Below are 19,975 nucleotides of genomic sequence, written 5' to 3'. Positions count from 1 at the left end.
GCAAGCCCCTGGTCCCGGCTTCCGCGCGGCCACCCCCAACCCCGCCCGCGGCGGGCGGCGCTAGCACAAGCAGGCACAGACCGAGAAGCTTCGACAATTTATTGAAAGTTGCGAGCCCGCCCCTCCCGCCCGCGCAGTCTCTAGGTCACTTTTTCCTCTTGTAGATCTTGTGCGCCAGCCCCAGGAAGATGGCCGGGGGCAGGGGCGACGCGTACTGCTCGATGAGGCCCATAAGGTGGCCGTAGCTGTCCTCCTCATACTGCGTGAACACAGCGGGCAGGTTGAGCTCCTCGTACAGCGCCTTCACCCGGGCCACGTTCTCCGCCTCCTTCTGCCCATAATTCTCCTGGAGGGGGTGGGAGGCAGGGAAATGGGCTCAGCCCTCCCCAGCACGCCCCTCGTCCACCCCTTCCAGCCTCCAGTGTCAAGGGTCCTGGAGCGCCTACGATCCTGAACTTCCCTCTCCCTGCCATTCTGCTCGCATGCCGGCTCAGGCCTCAGTTTCCTCTACCTGGGCACTACTGACTCCCGGAGCTGGCTAACTCGGGGAAGCTGTTGCTGGCATCGGAGGGTGTCTGGCGGCCTTCCTGGCCTCTACCCACTAGAGAAGCCTGTAGCACGGGACAGAAAATGTCTGCTGATGTTGTCGCCAAACGTCCCCTGGGGTGCACGGTCGCCCCCCCCCTTAATCCTTGCTCTGTCCCCTTTCCTGGGAGCTCGGGGATCCGTGGCCTCCCAAGCACCTGAAGGAGCTGGCGCTGCTCTGGGGACGCCCGCTGCAGACACTGCACCACCAACCAGCTGCATTTGTTGTCCTGGATGTCTGTGCCGATCTTGCCCGTCACGCTGGGGTCCCCAAAGAGATCAAGGTAATCATCCTGGGCAGGGGGCAGAGAAGGACAAATGAAGAGGCCCCACGACGGAGCCCTAGACCAGGTGTGGCCTGATCCCTGCCCGGGCCTTCCTACCTGAATCTGAAAGAACTCCCCCATCTCCAGCAGGATCTTCTTGGCATTGGCATGCTCTTTCTCCCCGTCAATGCCCGCCTACAGGGAAAAGGGCATCAATAAGCCAAACACCACGGGTGCCTTCACTTCCTTGCTGCATCTCCCAGGGCGCCCCGACGCAGCGCCCAAATCCTCTCCCCTCTCCGTTCAGACATCCCTGGCTTCCAGGCTCCAGGACGTCTCGGTGGTCTGACCTGTAGCCCACCTCTTTCAGCGAGGCCCTCGGTGCATGCCAGCAGGGACGGGTCAGCTCTGGAGGCCAGCACGTGACCAGCCCCTGACTCACTCTTCCCAGTCCTTCTGCTCCTCAGCTTCTTCCCAGATGAAAGGGCAACTTGAAGAAGCGAGGTCAGAGCGGGCAGGGAATCCCACCTCCTGCCTTTGGACCTGGTCTTCCTCCTCGCACTGTGAACCCCCCCCCCCATACAGACCCGGAGGGAGGGCGTAGTACTCCCGCGAGATGGGCCAGCCACTTGCGTACCCCTTGCCTCCGTTCATCTTCACAGAAATCCTGGGGAGGGGACTTCATCATACAGCTAAGAAGACACCCTCAGACCACTTAAGTAACTTGCCCAGGGTCACAGGCCACTCAGTGGGGACACCGGATTGTCCAAAGTTGTCCGCTTTGTGCCCTCTGTCCAACAGCCCCATCAGTGGGCAGCAAGGGGCGGGAGGCTCACTCACCATATACATGGCAGCAGCCACAGGAAGATAGAACGAGTAGAAAGCTGTCTTGTACTTGACAATAGATTTGTACCTGAGTAGGGGGAGAAGGTAAAGTCCTCAGAAGGGCAGTGCCCAGCAGAGCCTTCCCTCACTGTCCAGATGGCTCCCCCTGTCCCTCACCTCTTTTCAGTGAATCTGTCGAGATCCACACCGACCTGGGGGCCTGTGATGAGGTCCAGGGTCTGTCCGATCTCAGTCTGGTACGAACTCTAAGGAGGAGGAAGATGGCCCATCAGCTGGGCTTTCTCTGGGGCTAGGAAACCCTGAAATCCAGGGCCCCACATCCCACACCATGGGCGGTGAGAAAGGCAGCCAGACGCGGAGGGCCCCAAATCCCAAGGCCCACACGCACACAGACACAGTGCTCTCTCACCCCTGCTTCCATCTCAAAGAGGCGGAGAAGCCCTTTCTGCCACCACCTTCCCTCACTTCATTCCCTTCCAGGCAAACCCAGCTATCTCCCGGGCCCTGACCACAGAGGCCGCACCGACCGCAGACGGACTCTGGCGCCGAGCCCCGGCCTGCAGCGCACCTGCAGGAAAAGCTCGATCAGGTTCAGGTAATAGGGCTGCTCCCGACAGTACAGCTTCAGCAGGCGGTAGATACAGGCTTCCAGAAGCAGGGCATCATTGATGGCGTCCAAACCGATACCTGGCTGGCAGGAACAGAGAAGAACAGTCAGTCTCCGGCCATCCCGCACAGCTCCGTACGCTCTGTGTCACCACCTCCCCGAGGCCTGTCCCATGCCCACCGCTACCTGCTCTCCACTATACCTTCTGGTACCAGCAGAGCTGCCCGCGTCGGGTGAGGGACGAATCCATGATGTCATCGGACACCAGGAAGAAAGCCTGGAGCTGGGAGGAGAAGGCAGAGTGGAATCAGACCCCTGGGACTCCTCACTGGCGCTCCTTCAGCCAGAAACAGAGCTGCCACCGTTGCGAAACCACTGAGCTAGGACGGAAGGTCAGGCCGGGGAGACCGAGGACTTCCATTCTGTGCTGTGGGACTTGGGGAAGTTGTATGACCTCGCTGGTTCAGGCTTCCCACCGATAACACGAGACACCCCGGCAGATCTCGGACATCTCCTGACAAGCAGCCCTAGACAGTCCTGGTATCAGGGAGGCGATAAAGCATCACATCCTCTTCTTTTGCCCAGAACTCGAGTGAAAGCTTTAGACGTCTGCCTGCAGTGTGACTTTACGAGACTCTGCAGTGAAAGGAGGCTGTTCTGTGTCGCCCCAGGTACTCCGCTTACACACGCCAGTACCCAGGACAAAGCCTCACCTCAGGGAGCTCATTTAGGGGGACAGAAGTGCAGTCTGACTCGGGGACTTCCACCCACGGGTGTTACACGTGTAACCACGCCAGTGTCAGCCGAGGGCCTCTCTTCCAGGTGCTAACCTACCTCGGGGTCCCAGAATGTGCTGGTCTTCCCGGCAGGCTGTCCAGTCCTGGCATTCCCAGCGCTCGCCCCAGAGCAGGCGCGTCCTGAACGCCCGTCTAATGAATATCAGACGCCGTCACGCCCCCCCCCCCCCTCCGTGAGACTTCCTGTACTCAGGCTACACCTTCTGAGCCCTTAAAGACAGCTTTTCGGGGCGCGGTTCTAGACCCTCACTCCGCCCTGGCCTGTGCGTGTGGGCTCGTGGGTCTGCCTCGCTTGCGGCACCCGGCACCACCCGCCCCGGCTCTGGCGAGCACAGCGCAGAAAGGACTGCGGCAGTCGCTGCTCTTGTCCCGAGTGAACCCTTGGGGACGGAGGCGCCCATCTGCACCTGTACCTCGGACCACACGCTGGGGCAGGGTCTGGCCGTTCCACACGGGAGCCATGTTTTATTTACAGAGTGCTGGCTTAAAGCCAGTGCCTCTCCCACCCACTTTGGACCAACATCACCCAACCAAGAAGGTCCCCAAAGGGCATCATTTCACGGCGCCCCCTCCCCCCTGCTCTACCCCACGGCAGGGATTCCTAACCCCATGCACTGTCTGTTTCTCAGGGGAACTCACCAGTGCGAGAGTCCCACCCAGCTCACCTACATGAGAAATGTGTCCACAGTATTGGTCACCTGTGGTGCAGGGACTATTCTAAAGATTAAAGACTGAAGAAGAACCACGAAACACATTACTCGGTTGGATCCGAGATGTTTCAAAACAAAACGAAACAGAACCAACTTTGAACGGACATTTTGGGGAGAATTAGGAATATTTAAATATGGAATATACATTAGATAATATTACTGTTGCTATGGTCAGAATGTGTCCCCCCAAATGCATATGTTGAATTCCTAACCATCAAAGCTGATGGTATCAGGCGGTGGGGCCTCTGGGAGCCCAGCCCCCTTCCACCACAAGGGGCCGTGGCGGGAAGGCGCTGCTGACCCAGAAGAGGCCCCCGTTTGTGCTGGGGCCTCCATCTTCAACCTCCAGCTTCCAGAAATCTGAAATACATGTCTGTGCTTTGTAAGCTACCCGGTGTGCTGCTGGTTGTAGCAGCCCAAATGACTAAGACAGATGTGACAATGGCACTGTGGTTATGCAGGGAAATGTCCTTGTTCTTAGGAGGTAAATGCTGAAATAGACAATAAGACGAAGGACACGAGGCAGGAGGAGAAAGATAAAAGCGGAAATTGTAACAAAAGTCACCCAAGTAAAAACAATGGTGGACAGCTCAAAAGGCATCTCGGGGAAGTGCCAGCATTGCAGCCGGGTTTAAAAAAAAAACCAACACTCCCCAGTGAACCCATGGGGCAGCAGTAACTCAGGACGCTTCGTTCTACCACGTGACCCACCCTGGCCCCATAGCTCCGCTCCTCTGCTCTGCCCGGATCCTCCCGGCCTCCCTGCCTCCCGGCCTTGCCTGGCATCTGTGTGGATAGGCCCCCCGGCCCCCCAGGGCCTGCCCCTCAGTGATGCCACTGTCCCTTTACCTCCTTGGAGGCAATTTCCAATACCCCCAGGCCAGAGAGTTCTACCAGGCACCTCACACCCTCCCCTGAGGCAGCTCCTCCTTTCACAGGCCAGGTCCCAAGCGTCTTCCCTTCTGAGCTCACTGCCACCCTCCTCGGGGCCTGGCTCCCCTCCTGGAATCCAGTCTCCTTGTCACTAGAGAAGCCTTTAGGCTAGGCCAGGAAACCATACCCCTTTAAAAGGGGCAACTGAGCTGGGTACAGAGACAAGGACACATGGGGACTGGAGCAAAGCACAGAGAGACAGAGCCACACAGGAGCACCCACCCCCCCCCCGGCCTTGGGTTTGTAGCTATGATTCAACATCAGCCAGTTGATGCTGCGTGGGACCCTGGGCGCAGATCTAGCAATTTTCCAAGTGACGCTAGAAATCTGGGTTTTTATGTGACATCTCTTCTTTCTTAAGTTTAGGGTGGGCTACAAGTTTTCAATCTCTGCTTTAGAATAATCCTCTGGAAGAACTATGCCCTTTGATGGGTACCCTCTGCGCAGAGGAAAGAGCTGGCCCAGCCCCAAGGCCGGGCTCCCAGCTTAGTCTGTAGATTAAAGACACACCTGGGGGCAAGGAAGTCCCCACGTTTGTTAACCCTCAGCGGAAATCGCTGTCCCAGTCACTGCTAATGCACAGAAACACACGGAGAAATTCATTTCAAGCTCATCCCTCCCCCACTCAGAACACCCCCACCCTGTAAAACCTCTGCTTCTCCTGCCTTCCCCCCCTCTTACCAGCTCCACACACCAGCCCACAGTCAGGGCCCGCCGCACACTATCAGCATCCTGCTTCCTTGGCTCCACCAGCTCCTGAAATGCTATCAGCACCGTCAAACCCCGCTGGTACTTGCCCCCAACAGCATTGTACTCCAAGACCTGGGGGCAAGGAAAGAGGGACAGGGCACCAGGTTCCGCAGAGTGCCTACTCTAAGGTTTCGCCCTGCCCTCTCCCGCTTCCAACCCGGACTGGACTTTAACCCCTCAGGCCCCACTCCTCCTCCCAGAGCCTCTGGAATTGCGACCCTTGGCTTCTTCCCCCAAATCCTGGAGCACCGCTGGAAGAGTCCCCCATCCCCAGGCTCTCTCTGCATGGTTTTCCTCAGTACCTTTTTTTTTTTCTTTTAAGTAGGCTCCATGCCCAACACTGGGCTTGAACTCATGACCCTGAGATCAAGAGTCACACGCTCTACTGACTGAGCCAGGAGGCGTCCCATTCCTCAGAAAATTTAAAGGCTCCACGCTGCACATTAAGATCTGCTCCCAAGCCCACAACGGGGCTTGAACCCAGGGAAAACTCTGTACGTGCCATGGGAATGGCTGGCTCCTTCCCAGGTTCCAGCCCCAACGCCACCTCTCCTAGACTTCCCAGCCACCTCCTCCCACCCACGGTTCAAACCGCCTGCAAAGGAAAAGCCTCTCTCACTGTATGAAAGATGAGGCCCCCAAAGTTGGCCATAAGAGAGCTCAGGAGGGGACCTGGTGGTATCCCCTCCTACTGGGAGCTCTCCTTTTGCCTTCTGCTGCCCGGCCATCCACCAGCTCTAATGCACTGGGAAAACCTCCCTTTTAATCTCCATCCCAGTGTAGGCAAACCTTTTCCTTGGCTCTCCTCAGAAAAACGAGACAGCATTTGTAAAAAGAATTACTAGTTACCCCGAAAGAATTTAAAAAATTAGGCAACTCAAATATCCCAGCCACATTTCCTGCCCTGGAGCAGAGGTTTCTTTTCTTCTCTTTTTGAATTATTTATTATTTTAGCAGGGAGGGGCAGAGGGAGAGGGAGACAAAGTCTTAAGCAGACTCCACACTGAGTGCAGAGCCCGTCATGGGACTTGATCTCATGACCCATGAAATCACAACCTGAGCCGAAACCAAGAGCCAGAAGCTTAACCAAACGGAGCCACCCAGGTGCCCCTGGAGGAGAGTTTCTGATGATGCCGTCCTCCCAGGTCCCTGACAAAGTAGCACCTTAGGACTTCTGGACACCTAATTCCCTTTCTCAACAAAATCAAAGACTTAGCAGGTTTTAGGCCTTCACCGCCAGGGGCCACCACCCCATACACGAAGCAGGATTGATGGGCTGAGTTAAGTATCCCTGCTCATGCCCTGCCCCCTCCAGAGAAGACCAGAGTCACTCAGGTAAAAGCCTGCCCCTCCTCCCACCCCGGTGTCACAGGTCACCCAAAAGCCACAGCTGGATCCCACACATATATAGAATGGACCTAAGAGTCATTCTCTGAAGTCAGCAATCCTTCACCTCCTTGAGCCGGGCAATGGCATCTCCCGTCTCCGGGTGACCCACACCATCCTCGGTCAGCACCTTGACAATCTGGGAGAAGTGCTGAATGAAATCCTGCTTTGCTTGGTCATAAGGGTCCAATTTCTGGTCTCCATTCATTCTGAGGGAGGAGTAAAGTGCTCTGAGGAAAGGAAGGCCAAGTCAGAAACCTGAGCAGCTGCTCCCCTCCCCAAGGCCCCTCACCCCCACCACACTCACCGAGGCTCCTCTGTCCACGCTTGGCACCAGCAGCGGGTACTGTGCCAGGCCCCCAGGACTGGGCACCCGTGCACCAGGGAGGGCCGCCGTAGGGGACCCAGCCACCTCTCCTGGGGCGCCCAGCAGGGGGCTGGCAGCAAGAAGACCCCCACAGATCTCAGCCAGCGGGACAGGGGCATCATGGGGGTGGCATAGGGAGGGGGCACCGAGCACTCCCTGCAGGGGCAAGCACCAAAGGCAGATGCACGGTGGCGGCTCCCCAGGTCACCCCCACCACCCTTTTACCTCTGGGCCCAGAATGCCCTCTCTTCAGAGCTGAGCCTGAGGGCATTTCCAGAAAGAAGGAAATGCAAGGAACAAAAAGTATGGCTGGCTGACCGAAAGTCAACGGGTTGCACTTAACACAAGTGCGCACTTAAAATAACTAACTCAATGCCACCCAACTTTATCCCCCCCACCGTCAACTCCTGCAGGGAGCCTCTGGAATCGCTACTCTCTTGGCTTCTCCCCCCAAGTCCCGGAGCGCAGCTGGAAGAGTCCAAACTAAAGTACCTGAGGACTAGGGCCTGGGAGGACCCTCAAAGCGCCCTATTTTGTGGAGGGCCAACTGTGACTCTAGGAGGCAGGAAGATACGTGGTCAGTGGCAGCGCCAAATCTAGAACCCAGGTCTCCCCTGATAGGCGGGGAAAGGGCTGTGCAGGCTCGGGGATACCCCAAGAGGAGAACTGCGCCAGAACCCGGGGGACCACAGACACGAGGTCCCGGGCTCTGGGACTGGGCGTCCCGAGCCTCACAGGCAGCGCTGGGACCGCACGGCCAGCCTCGGAGCAACACGGGGTGGCCAGAGAGGCTGTGGACGCACACAGCCAGAAGACCAGCCGGTCGGGCCCACCGGCCCCCAACACGGGGGGCCTCCTGTGCGCCCGCACCACTACCACGGGAGTGAGGCTGAGCCTCGCACTGCGGCCCCAGTCCCAGCCGGAGACCTCTCTCACCTGCTCCTGGATGCCGGCTCTTAGGCCAGTCTTAGCGCGGAACTCCAGAGAGCCGCTCCGCTCGGCGCACGGCCCTCTGGGTCTGGTAGTTCCCGAGCTCCCGTCCCTCCAGGCAGAAAGGCCTCATCAGACTACAATTCCCGGCATGCCGCGGGAGGGACAGGACGACGCCATCTAGCGCGGGCAGGCTGGGCGGAGACGAGCCGCGCTGATTGGCTGCCTCCCCTCGTGTGAGCATGGGGCCCTGTGTCGAGCAACCAATGGAAGGGCTGCTCCCAAGGCCGGAGGAGCGAGTCTGGGCTGATGCTGGAGGTGGGAGGAAGACGCCTGCTCTGGCTCCCAGCTGCCCCCTGTACTACACTCGGTAGTTATCTGTATGTCTGTGGGGAGCTGGGTGGAGTATAAAATTCCCCAGGACCGGCTTTGCCACTTATGGGTTCTCCAATTCCCCGAGCCTCCGTTCACTGTCTCCTCATCTGTTCAACGAGGATAACGCCGTGAGACAACGTACACAAAGTGCTGCAAGGGCTCAAGAAACAAGACAGAGAGCAGAAACCAGAAGCCTCACCCCTGCGCACGGCGTACCAGGGCGCCATGGCTTTACCTTGTTGGCTCTCTCTCCACCAACCCTCGCAAATCCCGGTTACTCCACCCACTTAAAAGCAGCCCGAAATTCCAAACCACCTAGGTCACAGATAGGTTTTGTCATTAAGGAACAGAAACCGCTGCGCAAGGATATCCACTTTCACCACTGCTATTCAGCGTCGTACTGAAGTAGTAGAGCTGTTAGACAAGAAAAAGAAATTTAAAAAACAGCCAAGTTGAAAAAGTAGTAAAAATACATTTCCGAGGTGATGTGATCCTAAATACGAAACATCCACAAGAAAGCTACCGGAGCTAATAAACTCAGCAAAGTTGCAGGGTACGAAAACAATATGCAAAAATCAGTCGAGCTTCTGCACACCTGCAATGAACAATCTCAAAAAGGAAATGAAGAAACCAATTCAATTTACAATAGCATCAAAATAATGAAATACTTAAAAATAAAATTTAACCAACTTGTACATTGAAAACGATAAAACATTGCTGAAAAAAAATTAAAGGAGACCTAAATAAATGAAAAATACCCGTATTACTGGATAGAAAGACTTAATATTGTTAAGATGTCCCAAAGCAACCTACAGATTCAACACAATCCCTATCAAAATTCCAACAATTTTTTTTTTTTTTTTTTTGCAGCTATGGAAAAGCCAATCTGCAAATGCATATGGAATTACAAGGGACCCTGGATGGCTAAAATAATCTTGATAAAGAACAACGTTGAGGGGTGCCTGGGTGGCTCAGTCCTTAAGCATCTGCCTTCAGCTCAGGGTGTGATCCCAGCGTTCTGGGATCCAGCCCCACATCAGTCTCCTCCACTGGGAGCGTGCTTCTTCCTCTCCCACTCCCCCTGCTTGTGTTCCCTCTCGCTGGCTGTGTCTCTCTCTCTCTGTCAAATAAATAAATAAAATCTTAAAAAAAAAAACAACAACATTAAAAGACTCACACTTCCCAATTTCAAAATTTACTACATGGCTCTGATAATCAAAATGATGTGGTCCTGGCTAAGCACAGACATATCGACCAACGAAACAGAATTCAGAGTCCATAAATAAACTCATACATCTGCGACCAATAGGCTTTTTACAAAGGTACCAAGTTCACTAAATGAGGAAAGGACAGTCTCTTCAGCAAATCACACTAGGTAAACACAATTATCTTTCCTCGTGCAAAAGAATGAAGTCGGACCCCTACCTCACACCATACTCAAAAATTAACTCAAAATGGATTAAAACCCAAATATAAAAGCTAAAACCATAAAAAAAAAATCTTAGAAGAAAACATAGGGATAAGCCTTCATACCTTGTATTTAATGGTAGATTCTTTTTTAAGATTTTTTATTTTTAGGGGCTCCTGGGTGGCTCAGTCCATTAAGCATCTGGCTTCATCTCCAGTCATGATCCCAGGGTCCTGGGTTTGAGCTTCTCCTTCTCCCTCTGCCTCTCCCCCTGCTCATGTTTGCTCTCTCTGTGTCTCTCTGTCAAATAAGTAAATAAAATCTTTTAAAAAAAAAAAGTATACAGAATGAAAGAAAATATTCCCAAACCATACATCTGATAAAGGTTTGATATCCAGAACTCCTATAATAACAACAAAAATACAAACAACCTAATTAGAAAATGGGCAAAGGACTTGAGTAAACATTTCTCCAAAGAAAATATACGAATGGCCAATAAGCACAAGAAAAGATGCCCATTATCATCAGTCATTAGGGAAACGCGAGTCAGAACCACCAGGAGATACCACTTTACACTTCTTCAAATGGTTACAGTAAAAACAAACAGATTTTTAAAAACTGAAAATAATAAATGTTGGTGAGTATATGGAGAAACTGGAACCCCCTGGCATTGCTGCTGGGAATGTAAAATGGTACGCCTGCTGTGGACAACAACTGGGCTGTTCCTCCAAATATAAAATGTAGAATTGCCATATGACCTAGCAACCCTGCTCCTAGGTATAGACCCCAAAGCACTGAAATCAGACACCCACACAAAATACTTGTAGCTAAGGTTCATTGTAGCGTTATTCACAACAGCCAAAAGGTGGAAACAACCCAAGCGTCCATCCACCAATGAATGGATAAACAAAATACGGTATAAACGTAAAATGGGGTATTTTTCAGCCCTAAAATTAAGGAAGGAAATTCTGACACACCCTACCACATGGATGAAACTTGAAGCATGATGCTACGTGAATTCGGGCAGACACGAAAGAACAAATACCGTGCAATGCCACTGACGTGAGGTCCCTACAGGAGTCGAATTCATAGAGGCCAAAGTTGAATGGTGGGTGCCAGGGGCTGGGGGAGGAAGGAATGGGGAGTTAGTATTTAATGGGTATAGAGTTTCCATTTGAGAAGATTTTAGAAGTTCTAGAAATCGATGGTGGTGACGGTTGCACGATGATGTGAACCGCTCAGAGTGGTTAGAAGTACATGTAAAAGCGGCTAAAATGGTCAATTTAATGTTACACATGTTTTACCACAATTAAAAAGACAAAACAAAACCCCAAAAATCAGGTGCTTCCCTGGAGAACTAGAGGCAGGTCCAGGAAAATGTCATTACACACAGTAAATTGCAACCCGGGTCACACCCAGCCACACCCCGAATCTAGTTCTTCAGCTGGTAAGCCTGCACATCCACCCTCCCAGGAGCCTGTGGATTCCTCCCCCAGGCCCACGGCCTCCTTCTCTGGCTGCCTCTCCACCCAGGCTGCCCTGGGTCCCGGCACCAGGTGACTGGGCTGGGAGTGAGGCAAGGGTGGGGGAGGAATGAACAAAGGCCATGGATACGGATGAGAGACAGGCAAAGGAGTGGCGGGAAGCCCAAAGCAGTCCTGAGAGAAGTGATGTTTTCAGGAAGGAGGAGGATGCTGCCTTGGCCTGTGGAGGCTGGGGGAAGGCGCTTCTGGAAGGAGCACGGCTTACTGGGGAATGGGTCTAAGGCAGAGTGAGAACTCTAGGAGGAGAGCTTCTAGCAGATCTAATAGCCATTGGCTTATCCTGTGTGGCCCGATGGGAGGCAAGTACAGCTAGCTCACCCTCAGGGGGAAGAGCGATTAAAACCGGCTGGGAAGGGAGGCTGCTTCCAGGCCGGTCCTGCCGAAGTGGAACTCCCTGCCCTAAGTGCAGCCTGGGTTCCAGCCTTGGCTGCACCCTGACCAGCTGGGTGAAAACGTCGCCAGCAGCGTGGCCTCTCTGAGCGGGCTCTGAAGCTGAAAACTGAGGACACCACCGCATTTTAGGGGACCTAGGTGTACTTTGAATGAATCAAAGAATAAATGTGCACCCTGTCTAATTTACAGAGCTGAGTCAAGGGTCAAAAGCGGCAAAGTGGGGGGAAAGTCTTCATAAATATTGAAGTCCGCTTAAATCCAAGGAATTACTGGGGCGCCTGGGTGGCGCAGTCGTTAAGCGTCTGCCTTCAGCTCAGGGCGTGATTCCAAGGTTCTGGGATCGAGCCCCACATCAGGCTCCTCCGCTGGGAGCCTGCTTCTTCCTCTCCCACTCCCCCTGCTTGTGTTCCCTCTCTCGCTGACTGTCTCTATCTCTGTCGAATAAATAAATAAAATCTTTAAAAAAAAAATCCAAGGAATTATTAATCCACTCCCTTTGCAAACTCCAAGTTAAGGAAATGGGGAGATGAGGGGTCAAAGGAGAGAGGATTGATATGGGGGAGGCAGTGTCCCCAAAAACTAAAGTACCCTTACTTTCTCATTCCCAGCCTGGGACCTCCTAGAAGTGACCTTTGTTACAGGACTGTGTGGACCCAGCCTGGCTACATAGGATGAGAGCCTCTGGGCTCTCCAACGCCCAACCTGATCTTCATTGGGAAACACCAGGCAGCAGAGTAGGTCAAGGCCTCCTACACACCCGGGTCCCTGGGAGGAAAGTGCTCAGAGCCATCCCCTCCCCCAGTCACAAGAAGCCTCCAGTACTCAGGGGAGGAACACACGTCTGCAGGCAATCAGTCCCGGGTTCAAAGTCTGATTTAAATCCTTATTAGTGGGGTGCCTGGGTAGCACAGCGGTTGGGCGTCTGCCTTCGGCTCAGGGCGTGATCCCTGCGTTCGGCTCAGGGCGTGATCCCTGCGTTGCGGGATCGAGCCCCACATCAGGCTCCTCCGCTGGGAGCCTGCTTCTTCCTCTCCCACTCCTCTGCTGTGTTCCCTCTCTCGCTGGCTGTCTCTATCTCTGTCAAATAAATAAATAAAATCTTTAAAAAAAAATAAATCCTTATCTTATTAGTTGTGTGACTTGGGGTTCATTACCTAACCTCTCTGAACAACATTTTTCTCCTCCTAGGACGGAGATGATACGCATCTCACAGGCTGATGCTGACTGTGCTTCCTCACGTGGCTGAGAACAAGGCTCCAGCGAGCACACACCAGGCCCGCTCCCAGCCGTGTCCCCAGACCATTAGGCCAATGTCTGCTTGTGTTTTGTGGTCTCTTGTTACAGAGGCTAGTCCTCTAGGAGGGCTCCCCTCATCCGGTCAGGTGTCCCTTTCCGTCCCCCTGTGGCTCCTGAGCTTGCCCCGGTCACACCCTGATCACTGAACACCAGCAAGGTCTGAATCCTCACCTGTCTTCTCCATCACCTGCAACTTCTTCAGGACAGGAACATATCTTTGTCTCCCAGAGGAGAGCACAGGTTCTGCCCCAAGAAGAAACCTAGATGGGATTTATCTTGATAAGTAGAGAAATATTCCTTTTTTAAAAAAAGGTTTATTTATTTATTCTAGAGAGAGGGAGAGAGAGCATGGGGGGGAGGGGCAGAGGGAGGAGAGAATCCCAAGCAGGCTGTCCGCTGAGTGCAGAGCCCGACTCGGGGCTCCATCGCGTGACACCGAGATCGTGACCTGAGCCACTCAGGTGCCCCAAGGAGAGAAATATTCTAATGAACACTCCTGGAATTGTCACCCAGCTTGGTGGCCCTGGGCCCGTCTGATTCTGTCAAATGACCCTGCTTTCCCCCACAGCAGCCACACTGCTCCTGGCAGGAAGAGTTTAAATCAAGCCTCCGCCCGCAGTATCGTTACACCAAGAAACACTTGAGGTTACACACATCTCTAGCCGTCGAGGAATTCTTTTTAACACAGTGCACAAAATTCCTTAATAGCATCTAATATCCGGCCCATGTTCAAATTCCCTGGATTGCGTCAAAAATGTATTTTGCCATTGGCTTGTTCAAATCAGAATCCAGTTCGGGTCCACACACTGCATTTGGTTGGTCTGTGTCTTAAATCATTTTTAAACAAACAGTTCCTCCTTCCCCCCTTTTTTCACGCTATTTAATTGTTGATGAAACTGGGTCTTTTGCTGCTAGACCTGCCCGTGTTCTTGGTCTGGCTGATGGCATCCACGCGTGACGCACCGCCCCCCCCATTCCCTGTACGTCCTGGGAACCAGCAGTTGGGTTGGAGGCGCCAAGAGAATCAGAATTCTTCCAAGACATGCACTTCCTGTTGCATCGTGTCAGGAGGCACTGAGGCCTGGTTGCCCCACCTTTAGCGGGGCCAAACTTAATGGTTTTAATGGCTGTTGATGAGTATTTTGTTTTATTTTATATATTTTTTAAGTAAGCTCTATACCCAACGTGGGGCTTGAACTCACCACCCCGAGATCAAAAGTCACTTGTTCTACTGACAGAGCCAGCCAGGAGCCCCTACTGCTGAGTATCTTACATTTGACTGGACTGAAGGAGACGAGAAGCCCACCCAATGATGCCAGAGACCAGGTGAAACCTAAGCAATTGAACAGGAATGTTGCTGAACCGCGAAGACGAAGAAGGGCACCCAGGTATAGGGAACAGCATCTGCAAAGGTGCGGCTGCGACGACGGAGAGGGCGTGGGTCTGGAAAACGTTGGGATCTACAGGTTCGGTTGACTGGCGTGAGCTGTGGGCAGCCAGAGGCTCCCAGTGTCACTGAGGTGCAGAAACAGTTGGGGGGGCAGGTCGGGGGGCCGGTAAGGAAGGGAGAAGAGCTCGGCGCTGCCGCAGTACAAGGTGCAGGAGAGAGGGGCTGAATGGTGAGAGGCGGCCGCCGGATCTGAGGGTCTGCAGCTCCGGAAAGAGGCCAGAGCCGGCTAGGCCGCCGCAAGAGCTGGGCCCCTCACCAGTCAGTCACTCACTGACCCCACCAGGCATCAGGAACGTACCAGTGGGCAACAGAGACAAAATGCCTGTTCTCCCGGAACTGACTTTCTAGGTGGGCCAGGAACACAGGGAACAAGTCCCGTGTAGAAAAGCTGAGCGGGAAGGACAGCAAAGCACGGGGAAGCCTGCTGTGGTCCGTGGGTGGTCCCAGAAGGCCTCATCTTGGCACTGGAAAGAAGTGAGCAGGAAGTAGGGAGAGAGCCATGTGGCCATCAGGGGCCTGGACTGAACGTTCAAGCAGCTCCCTCTCAGGCAGAGGCTTATCTCCCTTGTTTGAGAAACATGGGTGATGTAGGAAAAACATGAGGGTTCGAAGTCCACAGCCAAGAAAGAATTCTTGAGACGTCTTTGGTGCAAAAAGGTGGTTTTATTAAAGCATGGGGACGGGACTGTTGGGCAGAAAGAGCTGCACCAGGGTCACGAGGAGTGCCCCATTATAGACTTTCAAGTCGGGAGGGGGTCAGGGAGAGCACAAGCCTCCCAGGTATTTCAGAAACAAGGTTTCCAGGCCCCCAAGGGGGCGAGCTATTGTTAGGAAAGGTCCTTTATGGCTGTTTAGTAAAAACTCAGTGTGAGACCCTTCAGGTGAATATCAGTGGGTCATAGCTTGGGGGTGATTGCCAACAGGTATCTTGGGGGTAGGGATAGAGGAAAGTTCCAAAGGAAGCTCTATTATGTTAAAGTAGCCTCATAGGGTCCTGGGGGTTGGGCTAAGGTTGCCTTTTGCCCTTAGCAAAGTTCAACTTGAGGCCGCTGGGTCCCTAGAGGAAGGTCCCTCTGCCTGTTCCAAGGACTTGTCGATGGGCTGTGGGCAGTGAGGACAGTTAATAATTTTTCTTTTGCCTCTGTTTTCCACATCATGGGAGCCAGTGTGACGGGATTAATGCGGGGCAGGGGGCACTGGGAAGAAAAGCAGGGCCTCGTAAGGCCTGTAGCCTGCGCTCTGCGTGAGGTGAGACCATTGGGGGATGTGGAGCCGCGTGCTGGGTTTGCACCCTCTGCCCCCCTCTCCAGACCCCTGTTCCCTTGTGAAGCTCTCCCACCGCCCCTCTTCTCACTAGGGTGGAGCCGCCTGCCCTCACAGGCGACCCAGAGCTTTGCGGAGTGCGGCAGGCCTTCACGGAAGGCTCCCCGGGTCCACACAGCTGTCCACAGCAGCACCGTTCACCACAGCTGAAAGGGGGCGACACCAGGTGTCCGTTCCCAGACAGAGGGATAATCAGGGTGTGGCCTGGATACAATGGAGCATTATTCAGCCTCAAAAAGGAAGGACGTTTGGAGACAGGCTACAGTATGGATGAGACTTGGAAACATGGTGAGTGAAATAAGCCAGTCACAAAAGGACAGTGAGTAATTGCACTTCTAGGAGGTCCCTAGAGTCAGCAAATCCATAGACACAGAAAGTAGAATGGAAGTCACGAGGGACTGGGCGAGATGGGAACCGGGAGTTAGTGTTTAATGGGGACAGAATTTCTGTTTGAGTTGGTGAGAACAATTTTGGAAATAGTATTGCTGGTCGCCCAACACTGTGAAGGTACTCGATGCCACTGAATTGTGCGCCTAAGAATGGTTCAATGGTCAGTTTTTAATATATATATAATATATATATTAAGATTTTATTTATTTATTTGACAGAGACAGAGAGAGAGCACAAGCAGGGAGAGCTGCAGAGGGAGAAGGGGAAGCAGGCTCCCCGCTCAGTGGGGCTGGACCCCAGGACCCTGGGATCACGACCTGAGCCCAAGGCAGACGCCCCACCAACTGAGTCGCCCAGGTGCTCCATCTTATGTATATTTTACCACAATTTTCAAAAAAAACAAAAGAGACTTGGGCCCCGACTCTGGGCAGTTTCCTCCCCTGCAAGTGAGAGGTCCCACAGTGCATTTCAGGCAGTCTATTACAACCCGTGCACAAAAGCAAGGCCTCCCTTCTGATGCAAGGAGCCCGAGCTCTAGAATCTGCGAGGGCGGGCACAGAATGCCCTGCTCAGTACCCTGCTACCACCTGCATAACAAGGGGAGCCTCCGGGGCGCCTGCGGCCTCGTTCAGTGCAGCATGTGCCCCTTGGTCTTTGGGTTGTGAGTTTGAGCCCCACATTGGACACACAGATTACTAAAAAAATAATAATGAATTGGGGCGCGTGGGTGGCTCAGTCCTTTAAGCGTCTCACTTCTGCTCAGGTCATGATCTCCGGGTCCTCGGATGGAGCCCCAGGTCAGGCTCTCCCAGAAACAGGGAGTCTGCTTGTCCTTCTCCCTCTGACCCTCCCCCTGCTCGGCTCTCTCTCTCTCAAATAAACAAACAAACAAACAAACAAACAAATAAGTAAAATCTTTTAAAATAATAAAAATAAAAATAAAATGTTCCCGTATTTCAAGAAAAGGGGGATATATATTGTTTGTAACTTCATGGTCTATTTCTGAGAGAAGACGCAGAAACTTCTGGTAGAATCGGGGCGGGGGGGGGACATGAGTGGCTGGAACAGGATGGGGTCAGGAAGGGAGAAACTTCACTTTTACCCTGGAACTCTGCCTTTTGTATATTGCGCAAGTGTCTATGCAAATAAACGTAAATAGACTTGAACAAAGTCTTGGGAGCTGCTGGAGACGCAGACGCAGGGCCCACCCCCGGACTGGGCTGCGGACGGTCGCAGGCGAGTGGCCAGGCGCACGCCCACTGCACCCCCGGGACCGCAGGCCGAAGCTGGCGGGTCTTGGCCCGCAGGGGTGGGGGCGGCCCCGGGCGGCTCTCTGGCGCCCCCCGCAGACCGTCCGCCGCCGCGCGTGCGGAGGGAAGCGGCCTCCAGCGGCCGCGCAGGTGCCAGCTGGCGTGCACATGAGAGCGGGAGCGCGTGTGTGTCCCGGGAGGGCGCGCGTATGCGCGCTTGTGCCGGCACTGGCCTGTCCCTGCGCTTCACTCCCTGCGGCTCTGGTGCGGCCTCCTCTGCGAGAGCACCCTGGGACCTCCTCCGTCACCAGCAACCTTCCACCCCGGTCCCCTCTGCGTCCTGAACGCGCACTTCACTAACCCCAAGTGCCAGCATTCCTGTCTCTCCCCCGTCGGGCGCGGGTCTGACGCTCAGAATCCCGCGTGGGGCAGGGCACGTGCTGAGAACACGTCCACGCTCGAGTCTGCGTGTGCTTGACGCCATGTGAGCAGCTCTGTGCGCGTCTGAGGCTGTGGCAGTGTGCGCGCCGGCCGGCTGGGGAGGGCTCTTACAGCCAAAGCTGATGCTTGGATCCCGCGGGCCTGCCGTCCTTCAGGCTTTGTCACCCACGGGCCTCCTGCCCGGGGCTGCCTGACCCTGGGACAAAGGGCAGAACACCTCTCACGTGGTGTGGTCACTGTGGACCCAGGGTCAGCCCCATTGCTTTTCGTCTTTGACTTCATTTCAGGTCAAAGCTTTTGGACAGGACAAGGGATGCTTTGGGCACCAACCCTTTCTCCTGTTAGCTACTTGGGGCTTGGATCACTGGGATTCTGGTGCTCCCAAGCGGTCTTTGAGCGAGATTGAAATCACCAGGCCAACCTTAAACAACCCACATCCCTTCCCACCCGCCAAGCACAAGACCTAATTCCCCAATCCGTAAAGTCTGTTATGTTCCCTCTGGTTACATCTTCCAACCATCTTTATTTGTTCTGTCTTCTATAAACAGAGCCTAGGATCCCGCGCTCCTTCCCCCTTGTCAGTCCTTCCTGCTATCCAACCTCTTTCTGTTCCACTCAGAGGCTGAGGGAAGGGATGGAGTTCAGTGGCTGCAGCTCAGCCTCTGCTCCCACACTGAGTCTGAATCCCAGCCCTGCTGCTGACAAGACATTTAGCCCCAGACAACGTGTATCGGGCAGGGTTCCACCGGGAACCAAGGGCTCTCTCAAATCAGATAAACTGGGGAATGTTTCTAACAGGATCATATCCAAAGGTGTGCCGCTAAATCACAAGGGATACACCATTACCCCAGATCTAGTCACAGTGTGACAGGGGGCTTAGTATCACCCTCAGGGGCCCAGGGGATGGGGACAGAATGGGTCCTCAAATCTGGAGAGGGCTCCTGGCAGGAGCTGCGACCTCCAGCAACCTTGCAGGAAGAAGGGGAGGGAAAGTGCCCATCCTTCCTCTCCTCTGTCTCGTCTCCCATTGGTGCCCCTTTCCAGCTGCCAAGCCTGGCAGAAGCCATGGGCAAGGCCTTCAGCATCCCAGCCTCAGAGTGGACAAGGGTAGAGAAAGGATCTGGAACGGCAGAAGATGCCTAGCCCACCCTGCTAGCCTGGGCTCCCTCGCTGTCAAGCAGGCTGTCAAGCCCACCTTCCTTCTCAGTTGTCATGGTGATAAGGAAGCCGGGCAGGAGAGGACAGAGGGACGCGGGTCCCAGCACACCGTAAGTGCTCAGGGAACGGGTCCTACTGTCCGCCTATTGATTTGAATGGTTAATTGGCATCTTGAAGTGTGTGTGTCTAAAACTGAAACCTTGCGTGTTTCCTCTGCAAACCTGTTACTCCGCTAGTCTCAGTAAATGGCACTACCATCTACCCAGCTGCTCATGCCAGACCTGTCAGCACCCTCCTCAGGGCATGGAAGCCTCCCTCTCCCGCTCCCCGCATCTGTCCCTCCACCCTGTGTGCCCTTCTCCAGAGACACCTCAGACCTGTCTCCCTCTCGCCATCTCCACTGCTGCCGTTAGTCCGTCGTCTCGTGCCGGGATCTCTCCTAAAACCTCTGGCCTCGCTGCTACTCTGAGATCTCCACCGGTCAGTCGGAGGGAGCCAGAGAACGTGCCGCGTCGTGTCACTCCACTGCGTAAATCTGGTGCCCTCCGCGTCCCTGCTTCCGTCTCCAGTCTCGCAGGCACCCGCCCCCTCCTCCCTGCACAAGTGCCTCTCCGCTCCAGGCCCCCGTCTCAGAGCGGCCTTCTCTCTCTGTAGCACCAGGCCTTTTCCTTCCTCAGACACTCCACAGGTATTCTTTTTAATCCCACAGAAAACTTGCTTCAAATTGTCCCCACTAGTTTCTTCTCATCCTTCCAATCTCAGCTTGAATA

At 54.1% G+C, this 19,975-nt stretch overlaps 1 protein-coding gene across 4 annotated transcripts; it reads right to left on the bottom strand.

Moving 5' to 3' along the window:
- Positions 1-84: 84 nt before the first annotated feature.
- Positions 85-8,308, bottom strand: FDPS (farnesyl diphosphate synthase). Of its 4 annotated transcripts, XM_087854915.1 has the most exons (11): positions 8,184-8,205; positions 7,188-7,403; positions 6,948-7,110; positions 5,426-5,566; positions 2,507-2,587; positions 2,266-2,388; positions 1,854-1,942; positions 1,692-1,764; positions 969-1,046; positions 744-878; positions 85-346 (listed from the first exon to the last, which is right to left on the bottom strand). In XM_087854915.1, the coding sequence occupies exons 2-11, from the start codon at positions 7,367-7,369 to the stop codon at positions 146-148; spliced, it is 1,266 nt and encodes a 421-aa protein (XP_087711041.1). In that variant the 5' UTR covers positions 7,370-7,403; positions 8,184-8,205; the 3' UTR covers positions 85-145. The 4 variants fall into 4 exon arrangements, with proteins under 4 accessions (XP_087711041.1, XP_045640153.2, XP_045640154.2 ...); XM_045784197.2 differs by lacking the exon at positions 7,188-7,403 and having other exon boundaries at positions 8,184-8,308; XM_045784198.2 differs by lacking the exon at positions 7,188-7,403 and having other exon boundaries at positions 6,948-7,089; positions 8,184-8,296.
- Positions 8,309-19,975: the final 11,667 nt, after the last annotated feature.

The sequence above is a fragment of the Ursus americanus genome, chromosome 2 (genome assembly GCF_024610735.1).
Source record: "Ursus americanus isolate L20-20 chromosome 2, mUrsAme1.1.p, whole genome shotgun sequence".
NCBI lineage: Eukaryota > Metazoa > Chordata > Mammalia > Carnivora > Ursidae > Ursus > Ursus americanus.
This window is presented reverse-complemented; position numbering and strand designations above follow the sequence as displayed.

Bases quoted from the DNA above. Each gene is read 5' to 3' on its own strand.
- FDPS (XM_087854915.1), bottom strand. From the start codon at position 7,369: ATGATGCCCCTGTCCCGCTGGCTGAGATCTGTGGGGGTCTTCTTGCTG. The intron at 1,943-2,265 runs GTGCGCTGCAGG...CCTCCTCCTTAG, and splicing joins TGATCGAGCTTTTCCTGCAG to AGTTCGTACCAGACTGAGAT. The intron at 1,047-1,691 runs GTGAGTGAGCCT...TTTTCCCTGTAG, and splicing joins TGGCTGCTGCCATGTATATG to GCGGGCATTGACGGGGAGAA.